A 25567-nucleotide genomic window follows, 5' to 3' on the forward strand; every position below is an offset into this window, starting at 1 on the left:
TGAGGCGGTGATGCCTTTCAAGGTTCCTAGTTTTTCTTGAAACACTTCTTTGACGTTGGCCAAGATGTCTTTTAATCGTTCAGGTATGATGTCATCATCGTTTTTTTTCTTACTGGTCACCGTCAGTGCCTGAATGGAGTGCCAGTCTAAACGTATTTTCCTGATCCATTCACGTCCCAACAGCGGTGGGCCACCATCTTGTAGAATGTATAAATACAACTTTTGTATTTCCTTGCCGTTGTATACAACAGGCACCCTTATTTTTCCTTTGGGGTATACTTTCTGCCCCGTATATGTTTTCAAGATAATGGATGTGTCTTTTAAAGGTATATGCGGAAATAACCGCTCGTAATCCCGTCGATTTATGACGGTCAGAGCTGATCCTGTATCTAGCTCCATTTTAACTGGGGACCCTGCTATCGTGAGGGTAACCCAAATGGTCTGGTAATCATCTTTGGCAAGTACATTATGTAATTTGAGACAGCTTAGTCTCTTGTTTTCGGAGTCGCTATCGCTCTTCTGCTCTTCGGAGCTACTGTCCGTCATCATTTGTACCTTTCTGTACTTTTTTTTCCTGTCTGTGGATTTATTTTGTCCAGATCGGCATACCCGTGCAATGTGTCCAATCTTCCCGCATTGCCTGCATGCTTTGTCCTTGAACCAGCAGTCCCTCTGGTCATGGGTGGATCTGCCGCAGCGATAACATCTCTCGAAACCCTGTGTCATTTCATGGGTGCCGAAGTCCTGTGTCTTTTGTTGTATCTCTGCAGCTCCTCTTGCGGCTGCTTCGTATGATACAGCCATACTGAAAGCCTTGTCCAGTGTTAAAATCTTTTCAGAAAGCAGCCTTTTTTGTGTTCCTTCACTTAAGAGACCACAGACAAATTTGTCTCGAAGATAATCTGCTAGTCCTGCCCCGAATTGGCAGTGTTTTGATAGCTTTCTTAATTCGGTGAGGTAATCAGCGTTACTTTCATTCTTGTGTTGATTTCTCTTGAAGAATTTGAATCGTTCCGCTATCAGCAGCGGTGTTGGGTTTAAGTGCTCCTGTAAGGTATCAACAATTTCTTTAAAATTCTTGTCCTTTGGTTTGGCTGGAGTGATTAAATTTCGTAACAGTCCGTATGTCTTTGCGCCCATTAGATTTAGCAGTACTGAAGCTTTTTTTTCATCTTCTATTCCATTTGCAGTGCAATATACCGCCACTCTTTCCACATATGTGGTCCAATCCTCTATCTCGTTATCAAAAGCATCAATATTGCCAGACTTAGGCATCTTAGAAAAGATATGGCGCTTCCCGCGCTTTTCTTTCTTTTCTGCAGAAAAGATATGGCGCTTCCCGCGCTTTCCCGCTGCTGCTGCCGATGACAACGCTGTTTCCCGCGGTTTCCGTTCTTTTTTTATTTATTTATTTACAGTTGGAGACTCGTTCCCGCCGGACTTTCTCTCTAGGTCTGAACGCCGACCTGCTTGCGGCGCCGGCCGTCTCCCGAGTGTTCCCTCCCCGTCTGTTACTGCTTGCCTCCGCTTTCGCTGCTTGGCCCAGCTGTAGAGCCAGCTGCTGGAGCCCCAGCCTGATGCCCAGGAAGGATTAGCGCAGTACCTGCCACCAGCTTGACCAGCTGGTGAAACCACAGCTTCTTTCACTTTCTTGATTCTTCTGGACGCCAGAGGAATCGATGTCCTTGAGGTGCTGCCGAATTGCAGGTAAGTCCGTTTCCACTTCGTCGCCACTGTTGTGTCTGTGTGTTGATAGAGACACTGAAGACAGGAGTTGGTTTGATAGGTGTTTACTAAACGAAGTCTGGAGGGGAACTAACGGATACAACACAATATACAGGCTTATATAGCCCGAGTGGCCATTACCGGCATTACAGTACACATGGGGCTCTTAAAGGCATATACACTACAATGGTAAGTAGTTATTTTTTTAATTCCGTGCTGTTTAGCGTTGGTTTTCCCGGGGGCAATCAGCACTGTTGCTGGCTCCCTTAGGTGCAAACCAATCTTGCAAGAGGGAGCAGAAGCAGGCATTAGAACATTAACATATGCAAATAAGGGGCCTATCGCCTGTTTCAGGTGTGGGTAAAGTTCGCTTCTTGTTTGGCCTTTCCCAAGATGGCGTCCAGCGCAGACCGCACCAGAAGTGTGCATGTGCTGCTTGGATGCCATTTTGGACACAATTCGCCACCCGTAGTGCCCAAATAAACGGGTGCTATGCAACCAAATTTCTAGGCATTAACTGCCTCTGCTTCTGGGTCTGAACTGAATTAGAGTAATTGGCCCGATCGAATTATTCACTTATAAATAATAGTTCTCTATCAATGGCCACTGCAGACAACTACAAGGTTTACTCCGCACTTCAGAGGACGTTATGGCAGCACAGTGACAGAAAGCTCAAGGAAATTCAAGGCCCATTTATCTTTTCATTGAAATAAGTGTAGGTCACCAGGAAAGTAAGCCTTCAAATTCACCTGCATTTGAGTTTGTAGTCTTGGTCATGGTATTAAACTAGTAAACCATCAATTTTCAAGAGATGTGAAGCCCAGAAAACATAGGAATAATGGGAGGGGGTTTCTAGATTATAAGTCATCTACATATTTAAAATTCTTACTGGTAACCCCTGTAGTCCTGAAGGTCCAGGTTTTCCAGGAATGCCCGGTAGTCCAAATGCACCAGAGCTTTCCATATCCTGTTGAAATAGAGAGAAAAAAACAAATTAAAATACAGCCTGTTAAAAAGAAATAATCAAATTACAATGCAAACAGTGTAACTTTAAAATACCCAATGAAATTTGTTCTGTGTATCTGAGAGATGAAGAACCAAATCTATTCCGACTTTGTACAGACAGAGTAGGGCAGGGGCTTTGTGGAGTTTATTTTTAATGGATCCCATCATCTTGGAAACATAGGAACAGGAGGAGGCCATTCAGCCCCTCGAACGTATTCCACCATTCAATTAGATCGTGGCTGATCTGTACCTCAGCTCCATTTACCTGCCTTTTCTCCATATCCCCATCCTAACAAATATCGATTGATCTCAATCTTGAAAATTTCAATTGACTCAGCATCGTAGCTTATTGGGGGAGAGAGTTCCAGATTTCCATTGCCCTTTGTGTGAATATTATTGTTTTATCTACTCACCAGTATAAACTAGGCCCATTATAAGACCAATAACCCCAGGGAAAGGGACTCCCTATGATGAAAGCTTCTGTTTCCCTGGCTCAGTTGGGACCTGACATAGGACTAGTGGTTGGTACGCTGAGTGAGATGAGGGTGTACCAGCCTTCCGATGGGTAGAAGTGGGCCCCACAAAGATTGTTGGTCAGTACCTAAGAGCAGTTGGAGCCTTCATTTAACATCTCATCTGAAATACAGCACCAGCACTATTACAGTACTTCCAGTGGCAGATATGATTGGGATTACGGAAACATGGCTCCAGGGGGACCAAGGCTGGGAACTCAACATCCAGGGGTATTCAATATTCAGGAAAGATAGGCAAAAAGGAAAAGGAGGTGGGGTAGCATTGCTGGTTAAAGAGGGGATTAACACAATTGTAAGGAAAGATATTAGCTCTGATGATGTGTAATCTGTATGGGTAGAACTGAGAAATACCAAAGGGCAGAAAACGTTACTGGGAGTGGTGTATAGGCCCCCAAACAGTAATGCAGAGGTTGGGGATGGCATTAAAAGGGAAATTAGAGAAGCGTGCAATAAGGGCACAGCAGTCATCATGGGTGACTTTAATCTATATATAGATTGGGCTAACCAAATTAGTAACAATACTGTGGAGGAGGAATTCCTGGAGTGTATACGGGATGGTTTCCTGGACCAATATGTCAAGGAACCAACTAGGGATCAGGCCATCTTAGACTGGGTATTATGCAATGAGAAAGGATTAATTAGCAATCTTGTTGTGCGAGGCCCCTTGGGTCGGAGCGATCATAATATGATAGAATTCTTCATTAAGATGGAGAGGGAAGTAGTTGACTCAGAGACTAGGGTCCTCAATTTAAATAAAGGGAACTATGATGGTATGAGACGCGAGTTGGGTAGGATTGATTGGGTAATGTCACTCAAAGGGTTGACGGTGGATAGGCAATGGCAAACATTCAAAGATCGCATGGATGAACTACAGAATTTGTTTATCCCAGTTTGGCATAAAAATAAATCAAAAAAGGTGACTCAACCGTGGCTAACAAGGGAAATTAGGGATAACATAAGATCCAAAGAAAGGACATATAAATTGGCCAAAAAAAGCAGCAAACCTGAGGATTGGGAGCAGTTTAGGATTCAGCAAAGGAGGACAAAGGAATTAATTAAGAGGGGGAAAATAGATTATGAAAGTAAGCTTGCAGGGAACATAAAAACTGACTGTAAAAGCTTTTATAGATATATGAAGAGAAAAAGATTGGTGAAGTCAAGCGTAGGTCCCTTACAGTCAGAATCAGGGGAATTTATAATGGGGAACAAAGAAATGGCAGACCAACTAAATACATATTTTGGTTCTGTCTTCACAAAGGAGGACACAAATAACCTTCCAGAGATGTCGGGGAACATAGGGACTAATGAGAGGGAGGAACTGAAAGAAATCAGTATTTGTAGGGAAATGGTGTTGGGGAAGTTGACGGGATTGAAGGCCGATAAATCCCCAGGGCCTGATAATCTACATCCTAGGGTACTTAAGGAAGTGGCCCTGGAGATAGTAGATGCATTGCTGGTCATCTTCCAGAACTCGATAGACTCTGGAACAGTACCCATGGATTGGAGGGTAGCTAATGTTACCCCACTATTCAAAAACGGTGGTAGAGAAAAAGCGGGGAATTATAGACCGGTAAGCCTGACATGGGGAAAATGCTAGAGTCCATTATAAAAGATGTAATAGCAGAGCACTTGGAAAGCAGTGACAGGATCGGACAAAGTCAACATGGATTTACAAAAGGTAAATCGTGCTTGACTAATCTACTGGAATTTTTTGAGGATGTAACTGGTAAAATAGATAAGGGAGAATCAGTGGATGTGGTGTATTTGGACTTTCAGAAGGCTTTCGATAAAGTCCCGCATAATAGATTAGCGTGCAAAATTAAGGCACATGGGATTGGGGGCAAGGTATTGACTTGGATAGAGAACTGGTTGGCGGATAGAAAGCAAAGAGTTGGAATAAACGGGTCATTTTCCGAGTGGCAGGCAGTGGCTAGTGGGGTACCGCAAGGATCAGTCCTAGGACCCCAGCTGTTCACAATATATATTAATGATCTGGACGAGGGAATTGGATGTAATATCTCCAAATTTGCAGACAACATAAAGCTGGGTGGGAGGGTATGGTATGAGGAGGATGTCGTGAAACTCCAGTACGATTTGGACAGGTTGGGTGATTGGGCAGAAACATGGCAAGAGGGTTCGAGTACAGGAACAAGGATGTCTTGCTGCAGTTGTACAGGGCCTTGGTGAGACCGCACCTTGAGTATTGTGTGCAGTTTTGGTCGCCTTATCTGAGGAAGGACGTTCTTGCCATGGAAGGAGTGCAGCGAAGATTCACCAGGCTGATACCTGGGATGGCAGGAATGACGTATGAGGAGAGATTGTGTCGATTGGGCTTATACTCACTGGAGTTTAGAAGATTGAGGGGATCTCATCGAAACCTATAACATTCTGTCAGGCCTGGACAGGCTAGATGCAAGAAGGATGTTTCCGATGGCCGGGGAGTCCAGAACCAGGGGTCATAGTCTAAGGATAAGCGGTAAGCCATTTAGGACTGAAATGAGGAGGAATTTCTTCACCCAGAGAGTGGTGAACCTGTGGAATTCTCTGCCACAGAGGGCGGTGGAGGCCAGTTCATTAAATATATTCAAGAAGGAGTTGGATATATTTCTTAAGACTAAAGGGATCAAGGGAGAAGGCAGGGACAGGGTACTGAATTTGGACGATCAGCCATGATCTCATTGAATGGCGGAGCAGGCTCGAGGGGCCGAATGGCCTACTCCTGCTCTTATCTTCTATGTTTCTATGAATGATGTGCTCAAGTCTCCGGAGTAAACCTTGAACCCTTAACCTTCTGACTCAGAGGTAAGAGTGCTACCACTGAGCTAAAGGTAACATTCTACTGATTGAGGCTGCAGGTGTGACAGCTGTGCTACCTTTCTGAATAATTCAATCTAACTCTGCATTTCCTTCTCTGTATTTTCTCAGTGTCAAATCTTGCAAATGCAACACATGAGCACCTGAGCAAAAAGCCTCTGAATGTCCAAAAGGTCTACTCCTGTCAGGCTATGTGACATCGCAATGTCTTCTGGCGTTTTGATAGCATAGCTGTCAAGGTGCCTTTTAATATCTAGCAATGAATTCTTACGCACACCCATGGAGTCACTGCATAGCAATCAGAAAATTAAGGAATGGGATACCCTGTCTAATTTTCTCTCCCTAATCACTGAGGCCGCGAATTTAATTCTGGAGGCGAGATGGGGGCGGGTCAGCTGGTTTCTGGGTTCTGGTCCCACCCTCAGCTGCAGCCACGATTTTCCCTTGATTGGCCTTGTTAAGCACGCCCTGTGGGCTTACCGGCCAATTAACTGGAAGCAGGTCTGATGATGTCATTTGATGACATGTCATCTGCCGGTTTCCTTAACAGGATCATGCACAATTTTATTTTGACAGTTGATCTGTCAGTGTTTGACAGCTTTGAGGTGCTGCAAACACTGACAATCACTGCACAAAGGTGAACACTTGCACCCAGGCTCTCCAATGACTCCCTCCATATACTTATGGAGGGAGTCAGCATGCAGGGAAGTTCGCTTCCCTTCCAAGGGTGGAAGAGGCCTCCCCAGGACACCAACTTACCTTGAACTTCCACCCAACCCTCTCTATCTACTTTATCACTTCCCCATCTCACTAGCCACCCCTCACACTCACCCTCATCCTACTGCAAGCATATCAACTAACAACACACAAGGCACTTCAGATGTTTATCCAATGTCCATGTGACGTTTCTGGTAATGTGTTGTCATACAGGGTAATATCTTTTTCCAAAAGTGCCCCTTATTGGACAGATCTGAGCGCACATTGAGAAGTGTCTTACTGAATTCCAGTGGTTGTTCAGTCATAACTTCCCCCCACCCCGCTATAGTGATGTGTGTGCATGGTGAGAGAACCAACACGAGGGAAAAACATACTTGACCTCGTCCTCACCAATCTACCTGTCGCAGATGCATCTGTCCATGACAGCATTGGTAGCAGTGACCACCGCACCGTGGAGACAAAGTCCCGTCTTCACACTGAGGACACCTCCATTGTGTTGTGTGGCACTACCACCGTGCTAAATGGGATAGATTCAGGACAGATCTAGCAGCTCAAAACTGGGCATCTTCAGCCAATTCGATTCACTCCACGTGATACCAAGAAATGGCTTAGCGCACTGGATACAGCAAAAGCTATGGGCCCTGACAACACCCCGGATATCATGCTGAAGACTTGTGCTCCAGAACTAGCCGCACCTCTAGCCAAGCTGTTCCAGTACAGCTACAACACTGGCATCTATCCAACAATGTGGAAAACTGCCCAGGTATGTCCTGTCCACAAAAAGCAGGACAAATCCAACCTGGCCAATTACTCTCAATCATCTACTCAATCAGTCTACTCTCAATCATCAGCAAAGTGATGGAAGGTGTCATCGACAGTGCTATCAAGCAGCACTTACTCACCAATAACCTGCTCACTGATGCCCAGTTTGGGTTCCGCCAAGACCACTCGGCTTCCGACCTCATTACAGCCTTGGTCCAAACATGGACAAAGGAGCTGAATTCCAGAGGTGAGGTGAGAGTGACTGCCCTTGACATCAAGGCAGCATTTAACTGAGTGTGGCATCAAGGAGCCCTCGTAAAACTGAAGTCAAAGGGAATCAGGGGGAAAACGCTCCACTGGCTGGAATCATACCTAGCACAAAGGAAGATGGTGAGTTCCTCAGGGCAGTGTTCTAGGCCCAACCATCTTCAGCTGTTTCATCAATGACCTTCCCTCCAACATAAGGTTAGAAATGGCGATGTTCGCTGATGACTGCACAGTGTTCATCGCCATTCACAACTCCTCAGATAATGAAGCAGTCCATGCTCACATGCAACAAGACCTGGACGATGTTCAAGCTTGGGCTGATAAGTGGCAGGTAACATTCGCGCCACAGAAGTGCCAGGCAATGACTATCTCCAACAAGCGAGAGTCTAACCACCTGCCCTTGACATTCAACGGCATTACCATCGCCGAATTCCCCACCATCAACATCCTGGAGGTCACCATTGACCAGAAACTTAACTGGACCAGCCACATAAATACTGTGGCAACAAGAGCAGGTCAGAGGCTAGGTATTCTGCGGCGAGTGTCTCACCTCCTGACTCCCTAAAGCCTTTCCACCATCTACAAGGCACAAGTAAGGAGTGCAATGAAATACTCAACACTCAAGAAGCTCAACACCATTCAGGACAAAGCAGCCCGTTTGATTGGCACCCCATCCACCACCTTAAGCATTCACTCCCTACACCACTGGTGTACCGTGGCTGCAGTGTGTACCATCTACAAGATGCACTGCAGCAACGCGCCAAGGCTTCTTCGGCAGCACCTCCTAAACCTGCGACCTCTTCCACCTAGAAGGACAAGGGCAGCAGGCGCATGGGAACACCACCACCTCCAAGTTCCCCTCCAAGTCACACACCATCCTGACTTAGAAGTATATCACCGATCCTTCATCGTCGCTGGGTCAACATCCTGGAACTTACTACCTAACAGCACTGTGGGAGTACCTTCACCACATGGACTGCAGCAGTTCAAGAAGGCGGCTCACCATCGCCTTCTCAAGGGCAACTAGGGATGGGCAATAAATGCTGGCCTTGCCAGCGATGCCCAGTTCTCATAAGCAAATTTTTAAAAAGGCCCCCGATGCCTGCCCTAATTCCACAATTCAGAGTGCAGCCAAGGGGCGGGTGGAGCTCCCACCTTGCCAAAGTGTGTCGCCTTTGTCAGTAAACAGGAACATCAGTCTCAAATAAAAACCTTCTCTTGCATGGTTTGGGTGGTGGCGGGGTGGGAAATGACAAAAATGAGTGCTGGGGGGGTGGGGGTGGCGGGGGAGGTGGATTACAAAAGTGAGTGCAGGAGGTGATGACATGTCACCCTCACCCCCGACCCTGGGAAAGAAAATGCAACAAACTTGGTTTAAAGTGTGGGCTGCACTATCATCTGAGGAAAAGCTAAATGGCTGAATGGAAATTCTCATGGCTTTAGTGCATTGGAGTCAACTGCTATAGATGATGGAAGATATAAGTGAGTAAATGTGGTGTTGATCAGGTTATGTCTACACAGTATAGCAGGGTGTTATTTGAGGGCGTTCAATGTAAATTCTACAAAAGCTACGAGTGCTGTCACTCCTAATTGGAGTATTGACTTGCTACCTAACCCAGACAGTTAGTAAAGGGGAGCTGTAATTATTTAGAATAAAACTTATTTGATTACACAAGAGGGGTGGGAGAATAACACAAGTGATGGGACTTTCTTCAAGGGTTCTCCTGGTCGGCCTCCGGAACATCCCTTGAATGTCTCCCATGTGTTGGCGACCATAACGGGACACAGTACTCAAGGTGCAGTTTGGCCAGAGCACTGTACAGTTTGGCCATCACTTCCTCTGACATGTACTCTACTGGTTTGACTATGGACTTCAACATCCTATTGGCTTTGTTGATTTCTGTTCTGCTTTGGTTGGACAAAGTGTTGAGTCTACTTTCGGCTTCATCCTTGGCCATTTCAGCACTACTTGTAGAGTACTGTAGTGTATGTGCTTTTAAGAGCCCCAGGTGTGCTGTAATGCCGGTAATGGCCACTCGGGCTATATAAGCCTGTATATTGTGTTATATCCGTTAGAACCCCCCCCAGACTTTGCTTAGTAAACACCTATGAACCAACTCCTGTCTTCAGTGTCTCTATCAACACACGGACACTACAAGTACATGCTGTGATTATTGTCTCTTCCTATATGCATGTACTTAACATTTGTCTATATTAAATTTCCTCTGCCATTTTTCTGCCCACATACATATTCAGTCCAACTCATTCCGTAATTTCTGAGCTACCCCTCTGAATCCACTGCCCTTCCTAATCTGGTGTCAGCTGCAAATCTGACCACTTTGCATCGAATTTCTCAATCCAGGTCATTTCTGAGAAACAGCAGTGGTGGCAACACCAACCCCGGGAGTGCCCCTCTCAGTAATTCCATCATCCACCCAACATAACTTTTCCAATAAGTACACTTTCCTTTCTAACCATCAGCCATTTTCTTATCCTTTGCCAGAGTTAACCCTGAATCGTTAAAGTTTTGAGTTTAACTAACAGCCTCTCATGTGGAACTTTGTTAAATGCCTTTTGGATATCTGCATTCAGTTCTAATCCAAAAGTTTTTTTAATGAGATATTCACCAGCCCATCGACCTCAGAAACTCATCATTAGCATTTAGAGAATTACCTCAAATCCAAAATTAACACCACCACCGCCGGCTGGCCCAGGTGGGCCTGGAAGTCCAGGCGGACCCTGTCGTCCTGAGCCTCCAGGCTGACCTGGAGGTCCTGGAGATCCTGGTAAGCCATTATCTCCAACTTCTCCCTGAAAAGGAACAATATTACAAACTTTATGGACAGTCCTGCTTTTTACACATATGAACTGGCCTCATCTGCCAATTCACTTCTTCAATATATAATTCATATATCTCTTCACTGTACAGGGAGGGAGGGAGGGGGAATTCAGCAGCTCATGGAATGAAGGTCTGTGTTTTCTCTCCCAGTTTCTGGAGAACCAAACTCTGTTGCTCATGAGTCAATACAATGAGAATTTCAACGTGAAGGAGTTTACTTCTACAGGTCTCCCTGGATACTGCATTTTTTCTGCTCAAAGAATCTTTGAAAGAAGACCAGTGATGACACCAAATCCTCTTTACCCATATTTGTCTCGAAGACTAAAGTAGTCACACTTTTTTGTGCCATTTTACATTTTATCAGCCTGGTGAGCACTGCACACCATGAGATATGAAACGTGGCCAACTGGTTTACAGAAGAACAGAAAAATAGTGTCAGCCATTAAAACTAAGATAATTAAAGAAATAACTTTTATTTATATAGCACCTTTCATGGCCTCAGTACATCCCAAAGCGCTTGACAGCCAATGAAGCGCTTTTGAAGTGTAATCACCATTCTAATATAAGGAAACATGTCAGCCAATTTATGCATAGCAAGGTCCCACAAACAGCAATAAGATTAACTGTTTTAGGTTTAGACAAGGTTAGTACCTTAGGGTAGTGAATGAAGTGACCACTATACCACCCAGTACAAATTTATGAGGTTTTGCGTAGAGTATACAACTGTGTGACTGTACCAAATTCCAAAATGGATTCACACATTTGGGCCAGTAAGGAGATCACTTTCCACATGATTGGTTTCAGTGCTTTAGGTGGATTTCAGTAAAGTTTCATGCAGAACCATTTAATATTTTTGTCAATGGCTACAGTAGTATAGTAGACTTGTTACTGGACCTGCAACCCAGGGATCATGGGTTTGAATCCCACCATGCCAAATTGTGACACCAAATTCAATAAATCTGGTCATTTGTGGCTGGCACCAAAAAAAGGTGATCGTGGAAGACTTTGGATTGCTGTAAAAATCCAAGTTGTTTTTCACCCCTAGCTGGCCTGGCTTACTTGTGACTCAAGTCCACACTATGTGGTTGACCCTTAATGTCCTGTCAACTGGCATAGCAAGCAACCCAGTTGCATCAAGAATTGGGCAACTAGGGGTGGGTAATCAATGTGGCTTTTAAATGTTTAAAATTTACCTTTACTCCCTGTAGACCAGGCAGACCAACTGGACCTTGATCACCCTGCAAACAAATACATTATATTGATTTTTCTTGCGTAAAACAGAAAGTTGTCATTGAATCCAAAAACACAGAAAAGGCAAAAAAACATCAACAGTAGGTCACGCAATCTTACGAGGCAGCACAAGCTACCTTCTAAATAATGGCCTAAATTTTCCAAGTACATGATGGCGATGAGGAACTAGTCTACCAGCAGCACAGATCGTGAAGTCACAGGCACCCATCCTTCAGTCCAAACTGACGACAATCAATTTTACCATCAGCTTCCTTGACTCTGATCCACAACTCCCTGCGAGACTCCGCATTTTGTGTGGGAGTACAACATGTTTGCACATTGTTGGCTGCATTTACCCCCTAATAATCTTTCATCATATTAATCAACTGCAGGCCTACTTAAAGCCTTGGCCAACTGACCCAAAGCAAGCAATCATTCTTTCTGTGCAGAATTTCCTGGAACAGTATGGGGGAAAAATTGGGTCACGCCCCCTTTGGGGCGCTAACGTCGCTGGGGCGCTACTATTAGCGGCCTGAGAAAATTAGCGCCTGAAATTCACTGGTAGCGCCCCAAGAGGGAGGTGGGGCGCCACTGGAAGCGCCCCGCCTCCCTCTTGGGACGCTGCGAGTGAATATCATGGTGCTACTGCAGGCCTTCCTCCCCTTATTAAAAGGGAGGGGCCTTGCGCAGCGCAACCCAGCTGGACCACCAGGGATCAGAGTGCCATCAAAAGATCCCAGCACGCAAGAGAAGTGCCGGGCTCACAGAGCACAGCCGGCATTCCACGGGGGGGGCTGCACAGAACGCCGGGGACAGCAACGGGGGCAGGCCAGCAACAAAAATGGCCGCCCGGCACCGCCCCTTTAATTTGTGCCGCTCCGGCCGTAGGTAGGCCCCCCATACCATGTCAGACATAGTGTCCGGCGGTAAGTCAGGGGGCGTTACCAAAGATTGCAGCTGGGGCGCTGCGCATGGTGATGACGTCATCGCCGGAGGCGCAACGCCGCGGGGTGCTAACGGTTACCGTCGCCGCTAACCTCACGCTGAATTTCGCGGGAGATGTGGCGGCGCCACGCCTAGGTATGTGTTAATACCTTACATACAAATTACTGGTACTGCTTTGATAACAAGGCTCATTATAAACCACATACAATCATTAAGGCTAACCCAGCTAAAATATTTGACAAAAGCTGGCAGAATTATATGTTCTGCATAGATTAAGCTTTTGTTCTTCTGCAGCTTGGCAGATCGCAGAAAACAAACACTACTGGGGCCAACCTCCTTTACTAACACTCCATTTGCTTTCTCACAATTGGACAGACATGAACTGCTGTGTGAGTGCAGACAACAACAACTTGTATTTATATAGCACCTTTAACGTAGTAAAATGTCCCAAGGTGCTTCATAGGAGTATTATAAGACAAAAAATTTGACACCGAGCCACATAAGGAGAAAATTAGGGCAGGTGACCAAAAGCTTGGTCAAAGAGGTAGGTTTTAAGGGGCATCTTAAAGGAGGAAAGAGAGGTAGAGAGGTGGAGCGGTTTAAGGAGGGAATTCCAGAGCTTAGGGCCGAGACAACAGAAGGCACGGCCACCAATGATTGAGCAATTATAATCAGGGATGCTCAAGAGGGCAGAATTAGATGAGCACAGATACCTCGGGGGGTTGAGGGGCTGGAGGAGATTACAGAGATAGGGAGGGGAAAGGCCATTGAGGGATTTGAAAACAAGGATGAGAATTTTGAAATCGAGGCGTTGCTTAACCGGGAGCCAATGTAGGTCAGCGAGCACAGGGGTGATGGGAGAACGGGACTTTGTGCGAGTTAGGACACGGGCAGCAGAGTTTTGGATGACCTCAAGTTTACGTAGTGTAGAATGTGGGAGGCCAGCCAGGAGTGCATTGGAATAGTCAAGTCTAGAAGTAACAAAGGCATGCATGAGAGTTTCAGCAGCAGATGAGCTGAGGCAAAGGTGGAGACGGGCGATGTTACAGAGGCAGAAATAGGCAGTCTTAGTTGGTTGGAAGCTCATTTCAGGGCCAATTATGACACCAAGGTGGCGAACAGTGTGGTTCTGCCTCAGACAGATGTTAGGGAGAGGGATGGAATCAGTTGCTAGGGAACGGAGTTTGTGGCGGGGACTGAAAACAATCGCTTCGGTCTTCCCAATATTTAATTGGAGAAAATTTCTGCTCATCCAAAATTGGATGTCGGCAAGCAGTCTGACAATTTAGAGACCGTGGAGGGATTGAGAGAAGTGGTGGTGAGGTAGAGCTGGGCGTCGTCAGCATACATGTGGAAACTGACGCTGTTCTTCTGCAGCTTGGCAGATCGCAGAAAACAAACACTACTGGAGCCAACCTCCTTCACTCACACTCCATTTGCTTTCTCACAATTGGACAGTCATGAACTGCTGTGCGAGTGCAGACAAAAAGACAAACTGACAATCAAGGGAGCCGTGTTTTTTTCCATTTTTTAAAACGGCTGCTAATCCTGGTGCTGGCAATTAGACACCTGTTGGTCTTCATTAATAAAAAAAACACATCACAAAGAAAGTGAATAGAATTGAAGTCATATGAGTTGCTGATGTGCTCGCTTGTTCAACGAAAACAGGAAAATGTTTAAATATTGAATATCGAAGACATGGTTATACCACAGAGAAATGAGAGTGAGCTAACCAGTCTCCTAAATAGATAAACAGAGAAGTTAAACTAAAAATAAGGAAGAAAAACAAATCTATAGAGAAAAGGAGATGGAACTTTGAGGCGCATTTAGGAAAAGTTTAAAACAGGCTAAAAGAAAAGTATGTGGGATGCAAGGAGAAGAACGTAGCAAAGGATTTAACGCAATAATAAAACATCTTTTCAGTATCACACTTGCAAGAGTGATTAGGGATGAAGTTGAGAGTGTAAACACATAAACGTGGTAAAGTAATTGAAACAGCAGAATTATTTAATGGGTATTTTCTAATGGGAGTTCATTGCAGAGGCCAGTGAATTGGACTACCATGGTACACCTTAGACCTGCACAATGAATCACATCACAATATTTGCAAGACTTACCTTTTGTCCTTTTGTCGCTGGTTCAGCAAGAGTCCCATCCACTCCTGGTGGTCCCCTTGGACCCTATAAATGACGAGCAACCAATTAATGGAGTGCAGGAGAACTTACTATAAACACACGCTGTTACATGAAACCAAAAGCCTTTGAGATGAGCGCTGCCACATGCACCAGATATTCACTGATGTGGAAACAGATACTGGCAATAACATCCATGCAGATGTTGCTGCTTCCTTTCAAGCTCTAATTCACAGAGGAGCATTTACAGCTATGCGTCAACACCAATAAACTTTTAAAACAACTTGCATTATTTTGTCTTTCAGAAAAAAAGACTTGCATTTATATAGCACCTTTCATGACCACTGGACATCTCAAAGCGCTTTACAGCCAATTAAGTACTTTTTGAAGTGTAATCACTGTTGCAATGTAGGAAACGCGGCAGCCAATTTGCGCACCACTTTCAACTCTATAGGATTTGATTAAACAATGGCAATAGCAAAGGTCCATCACTGGGTTTATGCCAAATGCACTGGACTACATGGTTTGTGCAAGCAATGTTTTTGGCTCTGGCTGGATCACAAAGTCACTTGTATCAAGCATCAATGGACCTTTGCAATGCATTTGGGGATTCATGGGAGCCACAGATCAATCCAGCTGGCCGACAAGGGTTTGAATAAATGGTTGACAAATCTGGTTGGATGATAAACAAATTTTAGGTTACGAATGTATGAAAAAAGGACAGGAAAAGACCAACTGCCTTATCAAGCATGTCCCATCCTGACAAGATGGAACCTACATGCACCATCAAAGTAAGGACAGAACTAGGTTACATGTTAGGAGTTTTTTTCCCCCTGAGAATGATGGACCTGTGGAACAAGTTGTTGGCTCGTGCGGTGAACACTGATTTGCTGAATTCAATCAAGCGAGAGTTGGACCTGTTTCTGGCTGGGGTGGAGATCACCTCATACAAAAGGTAGGTAACTTGTAACGTTAATGAGGGCCATGGTGGTCTCTTGGAATAGTTTCAATCGACTAAGGGGGTCGGAGGGGAATTTTCCGGAATCCCCCCCTGCAATTGGCTTTTTGCCTCTCCCAGGAGATTACATGGCTCTGGGTGGGTGGGGAGTATCTGTAGCATGTGTGTGGGACAGGCAGGATAGGCCAGTAAGTCTTTGACTGTCCATCATTTTTCATATGTTTGTAAACTACCCTCAGTAACCCAATCTCCTGAAGAGACAAAAAAAGCCTAGCGAGAGAACTCCATAGGCCAATTTAGCGGAAAAAAACTCTGGGAAATGCCTTTCCGACCCTCAAAGGCAATCAAGCAAGCTCCAGAATACCATAGTTATGATATCACTTGTCCTAGTTACCCAACTAGCTTCTGCATCTCAAGATGTCCATGTATAGGTAGGCCTTGAAAAGCTCTTTTAAAAAGTAAAAACTTAAGTTGCTTTTTGGGTGTAAAATCTGATAACCATGTAGGCTTCACACCTCATGCAATGGAACAGAATGATGATGAATTGTACAGCAATGATTCTTAAAAGATATTGATTGTCAGCAGTACCCTTTTGAACAAGTGGGACATGTGGCAGCAATAACCTAGAGCGTTAGTATTTGCTGTTAACTGTTGCTTTTTTTAAAAAAAGGCAGATTTCAGCATGGACCATGTTTCACTGATCAAGCTGTTTTATGTCATCATGCAAACCAAAGGCAGATTATGCCAAACTCTTGCATAATCCACCTATAGTTCAAGTCGATTTTTCCTCCTGTTAATAATTGTACACAAGGTGCTTCACATTGTATGCAGTGCCAGCGTGTATCTTCTCATGGTAGAAGCAGCACGGCTGCCTTAAAGCCACAACAAAAGATAATTAAAGCTAAATCTGGAATGCATAAAATACTTTTAACTGGTTTTCACATTGAAAGGGGGAAAAAATGCACAAGCATCGGATACTCCTAAAACAAAATACTAGGCCACCAATGGACTAGGGGTGCAAGTGATCGCATGCAAATTTCATCAGAAGTGCAGTTATAAAGGTGGTCATTCACAGAGCAGTCAAGATGTGCCGGGATTAGAACTGAGGTACTTTATGTGGGATGTGTATGCAGATTATATTTATTTACATTTGATATTAGTCTGTGGGGTAATGAAGTTATGTAAACTTTCAAATTAGCTGGAACTCTGACATTTTTCCATTCCCAGCCCCTGTTGCAGTGGGAAGAGAGAAATCCCCATCCTGCTGGAATTCTACCCACTCTTCACTTTAACGTGGTTTCCAGTCGCCATTTCTTAATCATTGTTGTTTTGCTTGTTGTATAATACTATGTTTTTGCCCCTTAGAACCATTACTGATATCACTGGACTTACCGATGGGAATTCCCCTATCTCACATGTTTGGAAGAAGGGGACCCATGGAGGGATACCAAGCAAGTCAAGGGGCTGGATTTTCATAGAGGAGGTGGGTAGGAGGTGGGACTACAACTTTCCGGGTTGTAGTCCCGCCTCCATCGAGTTGTAGCCAACCCACGAGATTTTGACTTGATTGACCTTGTTGAGCCCGCCCAGTGGGCTCAGCAGGCCAATTAAGGGCCACCAGGCAACAGGTGACATCACAGATTGATATTTCATCTGTCAAGACCTTTTGACAGATGAAATATCAGTGTTTGATAGCTGTTTGAAGCTGTCAAACACTGACAATCTGTACTCCAGGTTAATTCCTTCCTCTCAGGATGATTTAGAAATCTCTCCAGAACAGACGAGATGAGGGACTCCCGAGACCTGAAGGAAGGAAGGCTGTAAAGGTAAGTAAAACTTCTTTAAACACTTTAAACACACCAAACACACTTACCTCTGCGCTCATGCACCCATCACTCACCTGAACACCGGACATCTCGACCCCTCCAAGCCCTTCAGACCAACGGCCCGCCTCGCTAACTTGGTGTGGTTTGGAGCTGTCGGGAATCCCACACTTCAAGAATGAAAATAGGGATTAGGCTAAAAACTGCCTGTTAACTACCTGTTAACAGGCAGTTAATTGGCATTAATCCCCTTCCCGCCTCGGGGAGGCGGGTCCCAGTGCGGGTTGGGTACCCGCCTCCTTTGAAACTGGCATGGAGGCGGGTTGGGGGCGGGATGGGTTCGTGCCCCCCCCCCGATTTCGGGATTTTAACCCCTCACACACCTTCAATCCCGCCTCCACGGCCCAATGAAAATCCTGCCCAAGGTGTTCAAATGGTGTTCTGTGCCACTTACCAGTACCTGCACATCTACAATTATGGACAGAAGTGGCCAGACTACACTTTGGTCAACGGAGACTCTTTTTTCCCAAAGGAAGCTACCAATTTCATCACTAGGATATATGAATGACTAACTAATCGGAATGTTAGATGCTTCATCAGAAGCACATGATCACATGCTTTTAGTGGCATTAAAGAGGTCATTCCAGAGTAGCAAGAGCCAGCATAGCCTGATTTTCTGCACCTGGCATTTCTGCAGATCCTGGCATAGCTACCTGGTAGTGACTGTAGGGAACTGCCTTCACTGGGTCCAGGTCAGCAGAGTCAGATATTGAGCCAACCTCAAAATCAACTCAAAAAAGCACCACCTCCTCTCCAGCAAATAGAGAGTCAGGCTGCTCCATCACTCTCCTACAGACTCATTCCTGCACTTTGGTTTCTTATTGTGCCTGAATCTTCTTAGTCCCCTGCTAATGGGTTTTTAAGACTCTCCAAAAGCTTTCAGAATTTTTGGTACCCGATTATGACACTTCCTTTAATTGTCCCCATCCCTTTAACTTTTATTTGCATGTAGTTTTCTGCTCCAACCACAAGGATGCTCACTACAGCCATCCAAATCTGCATCTTTAGTGATGCTAATATTTCCATTTGAGTCTATCTAAAACTGGACCATCGCCATTCGTGTCTAAACTACGGCAAAAGAGGAAAATCTGGGCGTGCGCCTTTAATGATTGAAAGAAACGACATCTTCACTGCTCCATCAAAGGGCCTGCAGGAATGGAGATGCAATGATTCAACATTGGACTGCAAAACAAAAGAAGGCTGTGTAACATGAAAAGGTGTGATCTGAAAGAAGTTGGTGAATGCCCTAAAGCATTCCTGAGGTGTTTATCATAGGCAAGAACAGCCTAGGTCAAAGATCAAAACCTTACTGGGCTCATGAATTAGGCCTGAAGTCCAAGGTGATGGAACACTTGGAGATTAAACAGAAACTTAAAATAACTTTAGGAAATAGCAGTGTAAGTGCAATAGGAGGGATCACATTTTTGAGCATTAAGAGTGAACAACAACAAATTTGCAAGGAGAAGGAAAAGTGGATCTGGAGTGAGAGAAACTGCCGAGACACACCTGATGTTGGTAATTGTGACTGAACAAAATGGAGGCAAGTTAAACGGGAGGAAACTACTGGCTGAGGTTGGGGGGGGGTGGAGGAGAAAGAGAAGTACTTTCTATTCAAATAACACGGCCTCAAACTCTCTCTTAAAAATAGTCACAGACTCTGATGAAGGGTCCCAGCAGAAACATTTTCCTCTTTCAGGAACACTGACCCAGCTGGACAATACTGTGAGGTTAACATTCATCATTGCTCAAGGTGTGTATGTGAATATATATAGACATGTTTAATCACATTACCTGTTAAAACCCATACAGTGTGGACTAATATTTATAAGTACAAAGAATTGTTATTTCCCACAAGCCTGTGACTGCACTTTCTTACATAGCACACTGAGCAATTTGCCAGATTAATACAGAACGCATGCACAATATAGCAAAATACCACAACAATGCAGGTCAGTGTTAAGAGCCAGAAACATGGTGGACCTAACAGGCTGAATTTTTTTTTTAAATAAAAAAAAAACTGCCTCTTCAGCTTGCTTCTATAGGATCAGTGCATTTAGGAGTGTAATGGATCTGAACGAGCCAGCTGAATACCTCACCAGAACCGCTAAATTCCTCATCAAACACCTGTAAAATGTTAAAGTCAGAGCACGTCAATATGACAGGGGACTGATATCAGGTTCTAATCATAAATAAAAGCAGTAATAGGAAAGCCAATCAACAGTTAAGAAAGATGTAAAGTGGTATTTACTTACTGGCTCACCCGGTCCACCATCTTGTCCAGGGCGACCAGGGGGACCATGAGGTCCTGGGGAGCCGACAATGTTTGGATTCATCACTTCTGATTGAGCTGGGATACCTGGTGGGCCTGGCAAACCTGGAGGGCCTGGTGGCCCAGGTAGACCCTAGGAAACAGAGAGGCACACTATTAAACTTGTAGTATGGTTGTGCAATGGTTATGTACTGGACTAGTAATCCAGAGGCCTGGACTAATAATCCAGGGAATGTGAGTTCATAATCCCACCATGGCAGTCTGAGAATTTGAATTAAGTTTTTAAAAAATCTGGAAATAAAAAGCTAGTATCATGAAGCTGTTAAATTAAAATCCTAACTGGTTCATTAACCTGTCAGGAAACCTGCTGTTCTTACTTGGTCTGGCCTATAAGTGACTCCAGTCCCACTGCAACATGGATGTCTTGTAACTGCCCACTGAAGTGGCCTAGCAAGCCACTCAGTTGTATGAAACCACAACCAGCAGTTCAAGAAGAAGGCCCGCCACCATTTTCTCAGGTCAGCTGGGGATGAGCAATAAATGTTGGCCTCGCAGTGACGGCCACATCCAAAGAATGAATGAAATCAAAGTAAAGTAATATCTCCCTGCTGGTAACTTCAGGAATGCTTCTGTGGTCCAGTGCTCCCACGATATCCCAACCGGCTCTCTCTGCAAGCACCGGATCATGGAACCATGCCTTTTATGGCAACGCTCAAAACTCAAAGAGAAGTGACTGCACATTTCATGAAAGAGATCGATACTATAATAAAGCTACAGAAAGGGAAAACAGATCAAGGAATGCAATATTATAAGAAATTAGTTTATGGCTTTTAAAAAAACTTTTTAAAAATTATATATTTTCCAACATTATGATCAAATTTACCCACTGAATTGTCTTTTATGTTTTGTGTCTTTGTTAAAGTTTTTACTTCAAATCCTTGGTCTGTCTCAAAGGCATGGGGCAACAATTGGGTTGCGCCCCCTTTGGGGCGCTAACGGGAGGCGCAAAGCAACCAAATTTTGCCTCCTATAGGCTTTGAAAGGAAGATTTTTACCTAAACAGTGTAGGAGCCTTCAATCATCTCAGTGCACTCTGAGCATGTGCAGTTTGTCGAATTTCTCAGCATGCAATGCGTGCATTAACAAGAGTTAAATGGTCGAACTGTGTGTCCCTTCATTCTGTGCGGATTTGAGTTTCTTTGCTTTGTTCAAAAGACTTTGAAAGAAATTGGAGATTGAATTCTCAAAGCAAGTGATGACATTTATTCAATGTATTAACACTTCTGCTTTTTTGTTATGAACTCCTCACAAAAGAACACCTGCGAGTGGCAATACCTGTTGTTATGAATTCTTTGTTGACAGTTAGAAAAGAAATCAAAGAGATTGGTTATTGGCAATAGATTTTTTTTAGCCTATCACCTCTTTATTTTGGTTCTATATATTCAATTAAAAATGATCTCTCCTCTGTGCCATGTTTGAGGTTTCGGGGATTAAAAAAAATAAGAACTTGGAAACTGCGTAGACAATGAGCATTTGAGTGTTTTATGAAATAATATAATTTGTTTCTAAAAGACTATATAATTCAGCAGACTAATAGTGCACTAAAGGTTAATTTTTCTGCTTCTATGCTCCTGATGCTGGGAATGCATATTGGGAAAATGTGTGCAACTTTCATCCAATAATTTTAAGAAGCAAAAAAATTTACCCTTTAATACTTTAAGGCAGGAATATAAAGACAGGAACTAGCAGACAATGGGCATAAATAATTTGCAGATGGAAGATTACAGGTGGGAATGCAGTGGGGGTTTGGGGCCTGATTGTTCAAATGGGGCCGAAGGCATTTTGAGTCCCATTCTTCTGGCCCTGATTCTCAACCTGCGCTCACCACTACTGAGGCTGCGGAACTTGGCAAATATACCCTGTGTACTGTCAGAGCGAGTCACTCACTCGAATTATCTCCATGTCATTGTCACTATCATCGAAACCAGAACCTTCAGCATCGAGGATATTCTGCAGAGTGAGAAAAAAGAAAAATAATATAAACAGCTAGTGAACTGGCATCCGGATATGACCAATATTTTCACAATCTACTTTTTCTTCTTAGGCAGTCCCTCGGAACCGAGGATGACTTGCTCTCACATTAAAAATGAGTTCGCAGGTGACTGATGAGTCCAATGCGGGACCTACAGTCTCTGTCACAGGTGGGGCAGACGGTGGTTGAAGGGGCAGGTGGGTGGGGTGCTTGGGTTGACGTGCGCTCCTTGCGCTGCCTGTGCTTGGCTTCCGCTTGCTCCCGGCGAAGAGACTCAAGGTGTTCGGCTCCTTCCCGGATGCTTCTCCTCCACTTTGTGCGGTCTTGGGCCAGGGATTCCCAGGTGTTGTTGCGGATGTTACACTTTTTCAAGGAGGCTTTGAGGGTGTCCTTGAAGCATTTCCTCTGCCCACCTGGGGCTCACTTGCCGTGCCGGAGCTCCGAGTAGAGCGCTTGTTTTGGGAGTCTCGTATCGGGCATGCGGACAATGTGACCCGTCCATCGGAGCTGATTGAGCGTGGTCAGAGCTTTGATGCTGGGGATGTTGGCCTGAGCAAGAACACTGACGTTGGTGCGCCTATCCTGCCAATGGATTTGCAGGATCTTGGGGAGGCAGCGTTGGTGGTACCTCTCCAGTGCTTTGAGGTGCCTGCTGTACATGGTCCATGTCTCTGAGGCATACAGCAGGGCAGGTATCACTGCTGCCCTGTAGACCATGAGCTTAGTGTCGGGTTTGAGGTCCTGATCTTCAAACACTCTCTTCCTCAGGCGACCGAAGGCTGCACTGACACACTGAAGGCGGTGTTGGACTTCGTCGTCGACGTCTGCCCTTGTTGACAGTAGGCTCCCGAGGTATGGAAAGTGGTCCACGTTGTCCAAGGCCTTGTCGTGGATTTTGATAATCAGGGGGCAGCATTGTGTGGCGGGGGCAGGTTGGTAGAGGACTTTTGTCTTACGGATGACCAACGGTTCCACCACAGACCCAATTCACGTACGAACCGGGATCAAGCAAGGCTGTGCCATCGCACCAACGCTCTTCTCAATCTTCCTTGCTGCAATGCTCCATCTCACCCTCAGCAAGCTCCCCACTGGAGTGGAGCTAATTTACAGAACAAACGGGAAACTGTTCAACCTCCGTCGCCTCCAGTCCAGATCCAAGGTCATCCCATCCTCTGTCATCGAATTACAGTATGCAGACGATGCTTGCGTCTGCGCTCACTCGGAGGTTGAACTCCAAACCATCGTAAACACCTTCACTGAAGCATACGAGAGCATGGGCCTTACACTAAACACTAAACATCACAATCTACAGTTAACTGCCCTTTGACCTGATTTGCTTCATTGTTCTATCCTGTTCAACTTGTTGATATTTATACATTTTTCATCAGGAAGCATCTCAGAGCATCATCTGTGACCCCTGCTAATACAGGCTGAAAATTCCACGCACTGAAGTTGGCTCACAGGTAGTGACACCCTGCCCCTTACTGAAGCGCCCTCCCCCCCCCACCTCCCGGCCTGGCTATACTTTCCAACAGCTGCTCCCGCCCAAACCGCCATGGTGGTGATGTGCCCCTTATCACCAAATCTTACCTTGGTATCTCCCCCTACTCCTCCGTTGAGCACCTCACCTTGTTCCACCCCCCTCGCCTCTCCTTTAAAAGCCTCTTTTTCTACCGCACCCGCCAAGCCCTACCCCAGGTTTCTGACCAAAATACCCTCACTGCTTTCCTCTTTCATCCTCTGCAAAGAGCGTTTTCTCTTCAGTGTTTTCAGTCTGCATCTCAACTCAGATCTTGCCCTCTCTCTTCAGATTTCACTGTCTTCCTGTCTTCCCTTAACCTCTCCCTCCATATAAACTCTCCTACCCATTTTCATGGTCACCCCCTTGACATTCCCATCTCCCGTGAGCTCTTTATTCCCATCGTCTCGATCACAGACAAGGCCATTTCCGACCACTTCTCTTATCCCACACCACCCACATCCTCCCAAACCCACTTCCTTCTGCATTCACCCCTGGAATAAACTCTTTCCCAAGTCATTTACAACTGCCTCATCTTTGGGCCTCCATTTGCTCTGATGCTTCTGCAGCTGTCAGTCTGCTCAACCACTCCCTTACCTCCACTTTTGATGTCCTTGTTCCCAGTAAAGCCTTTATCCTCTCCCACCCTGGTCATTCCATCTGGTATAGCCCTTATCTTCCCGCCCTCAAGTGGTTTAGCCATCCATTGCCAGATCTAGCTGGACTACATCAGACACTATCGGGCCTTGCTCTCCTATGCCAAAACTACTCATGATTCCAGGATAATCCCAGAGAACAAAGATAACCCCCTGTCTCCTGAAACCCTCTTCCCTGCCCCTTCCACCCTCACCTCCAGCATAAGGTGCAAGGAGTTCATAGACTCCTTTGTCACTAAGATTGAGACCATCCGTTCAGCTGCCTCTGCCACTTCCCTGTCTTCCCTATGCCCACCAAGTCAAACCTCCCCAAGGCTGCCCCTGCCCTAGACCTGAACCCAACACTTTATCTAATTACTCTCCATACTTTCCTCATGGAACTCTCCAATCTCATTTATGATGTATGAATTCCATCTCCTACACCCTTGACCCCATTCCCACTAAACTGATGACCACCCAACTTCCCTTCCTGCATCAGTGCTAGCTGACATTGCAAATAGTTCTCTCTCCTCGGGTACTGTCCCCCTTCCTTTCAAAACTGTTGGCATCACCCACCTCCTCAAAAAAATACTCTCAACCTCACAGTCCATGAACTACCTTCCTGCCTCCAATCTCACTTTCCTTTCTAAAGTTCTTGAGTGTGCTGTTGCCTCCCAAATCAATTTCCATCTTTCCCGCAAATTGCTGTTTGAAGCTCTCCAATCAGGTTTCCGCCCTTGCCACAGCACTGAAATGACCCTAAAGAAAGTCACAGATGAACTCCTCTGTAACTTTATTCGCATTATCCCTCCTTGCCCACTCTGTGATCTTTGACATGTTGACTACACCACCTTCCTCTAATGTCTTTCCTCCGTTGTCCAGCTCAGTAGGACTGCCCTTGCTTGGTTCTACTCATTCCTATCCAATTGTAGCCAGAGCATCTCCAGCAATGGCTTCGCTTCCTGATCCCCCCCCACCCCCCCCATGTGATCGAATAGAGCCCTTTTCATCTTAACCCAGCCCATGAATTTATTGACCTGTTCAAGCTAAAAAAGGTTTAAAGCTTTGAAGCGGCAGACTTCTGACCTTTGACATATGTGGAAATCAGCGAAAGTTATAAAAGTTATGCCAGACAATGAGCCAAGGCGTAACTTTGTGTTACAGACATAGGCTGGGACTTTCCTTGGACCTGCTCCTGCTCTACCGCCGTAACTTCGCCAGAAATTTTGTTTACATGCGCAATGGGCTTTTCACTGGACTTCCAGTGGCAGAGTGGGAGCAGCTCCGAGGAAATTCCTGGTC

At 45.2% G+C, this 25567-nt stretch overlaps 1 protein-coding gene across 5 annotated transcripts in view; it reads right to left on the reverse strand.

Annotated features, from left to right (window-relative positions):
* Positions 1-25567, reverse strand: part of LOC147115087 (collagen alpha-1(XV) chain-like) — a 483626-nt gene that overhangs the window by 126361 nt on the left and 331698 nt on the right. For all 5 annotated transcript variants that reach the window (XM_085993355.1, XM_085993353.1, XM_085993354.1 and 2 more), the window contains 6 exons: positions 22027-22089; positions 20063-20212; positions 14955-15017; positions 11856-11900; positions 10497-10634; positions 2615-2692 (listed from right to left, as the gene is read on the reverse strand). In XM_085993355.1, the coding sequence (XP_085849481.1) occupies positions 2615-2692; positions 10497-10634; positions 11856-11900; positions 14955-15017; positions 20063-20212; positions 22027-22089 (537 nt within the window). The remainder of the gene's footprint in view (positions 1-2614; positions 2693-10496; positions 10635-11855; positions 11901-14954; positions 15018-20062; positions 20213-22026; positions 22090-25567) is intronic.

This window comes from Somniosus microcephalus, chromosome 7 (genome assembly GCF_052327205.1).
Source record: "Somniosus microcephalus isolate GS21.2 chromosome 7, FLI_Smic_1.0, whole genome shotgun sequence".
Taxonomy (NCBI): Eukaryota; Metazoa; Chordata; class Chondrichthyes; order Squaliformes; family Somniosidae; genus Somniosus; species Somniosus microcephalus.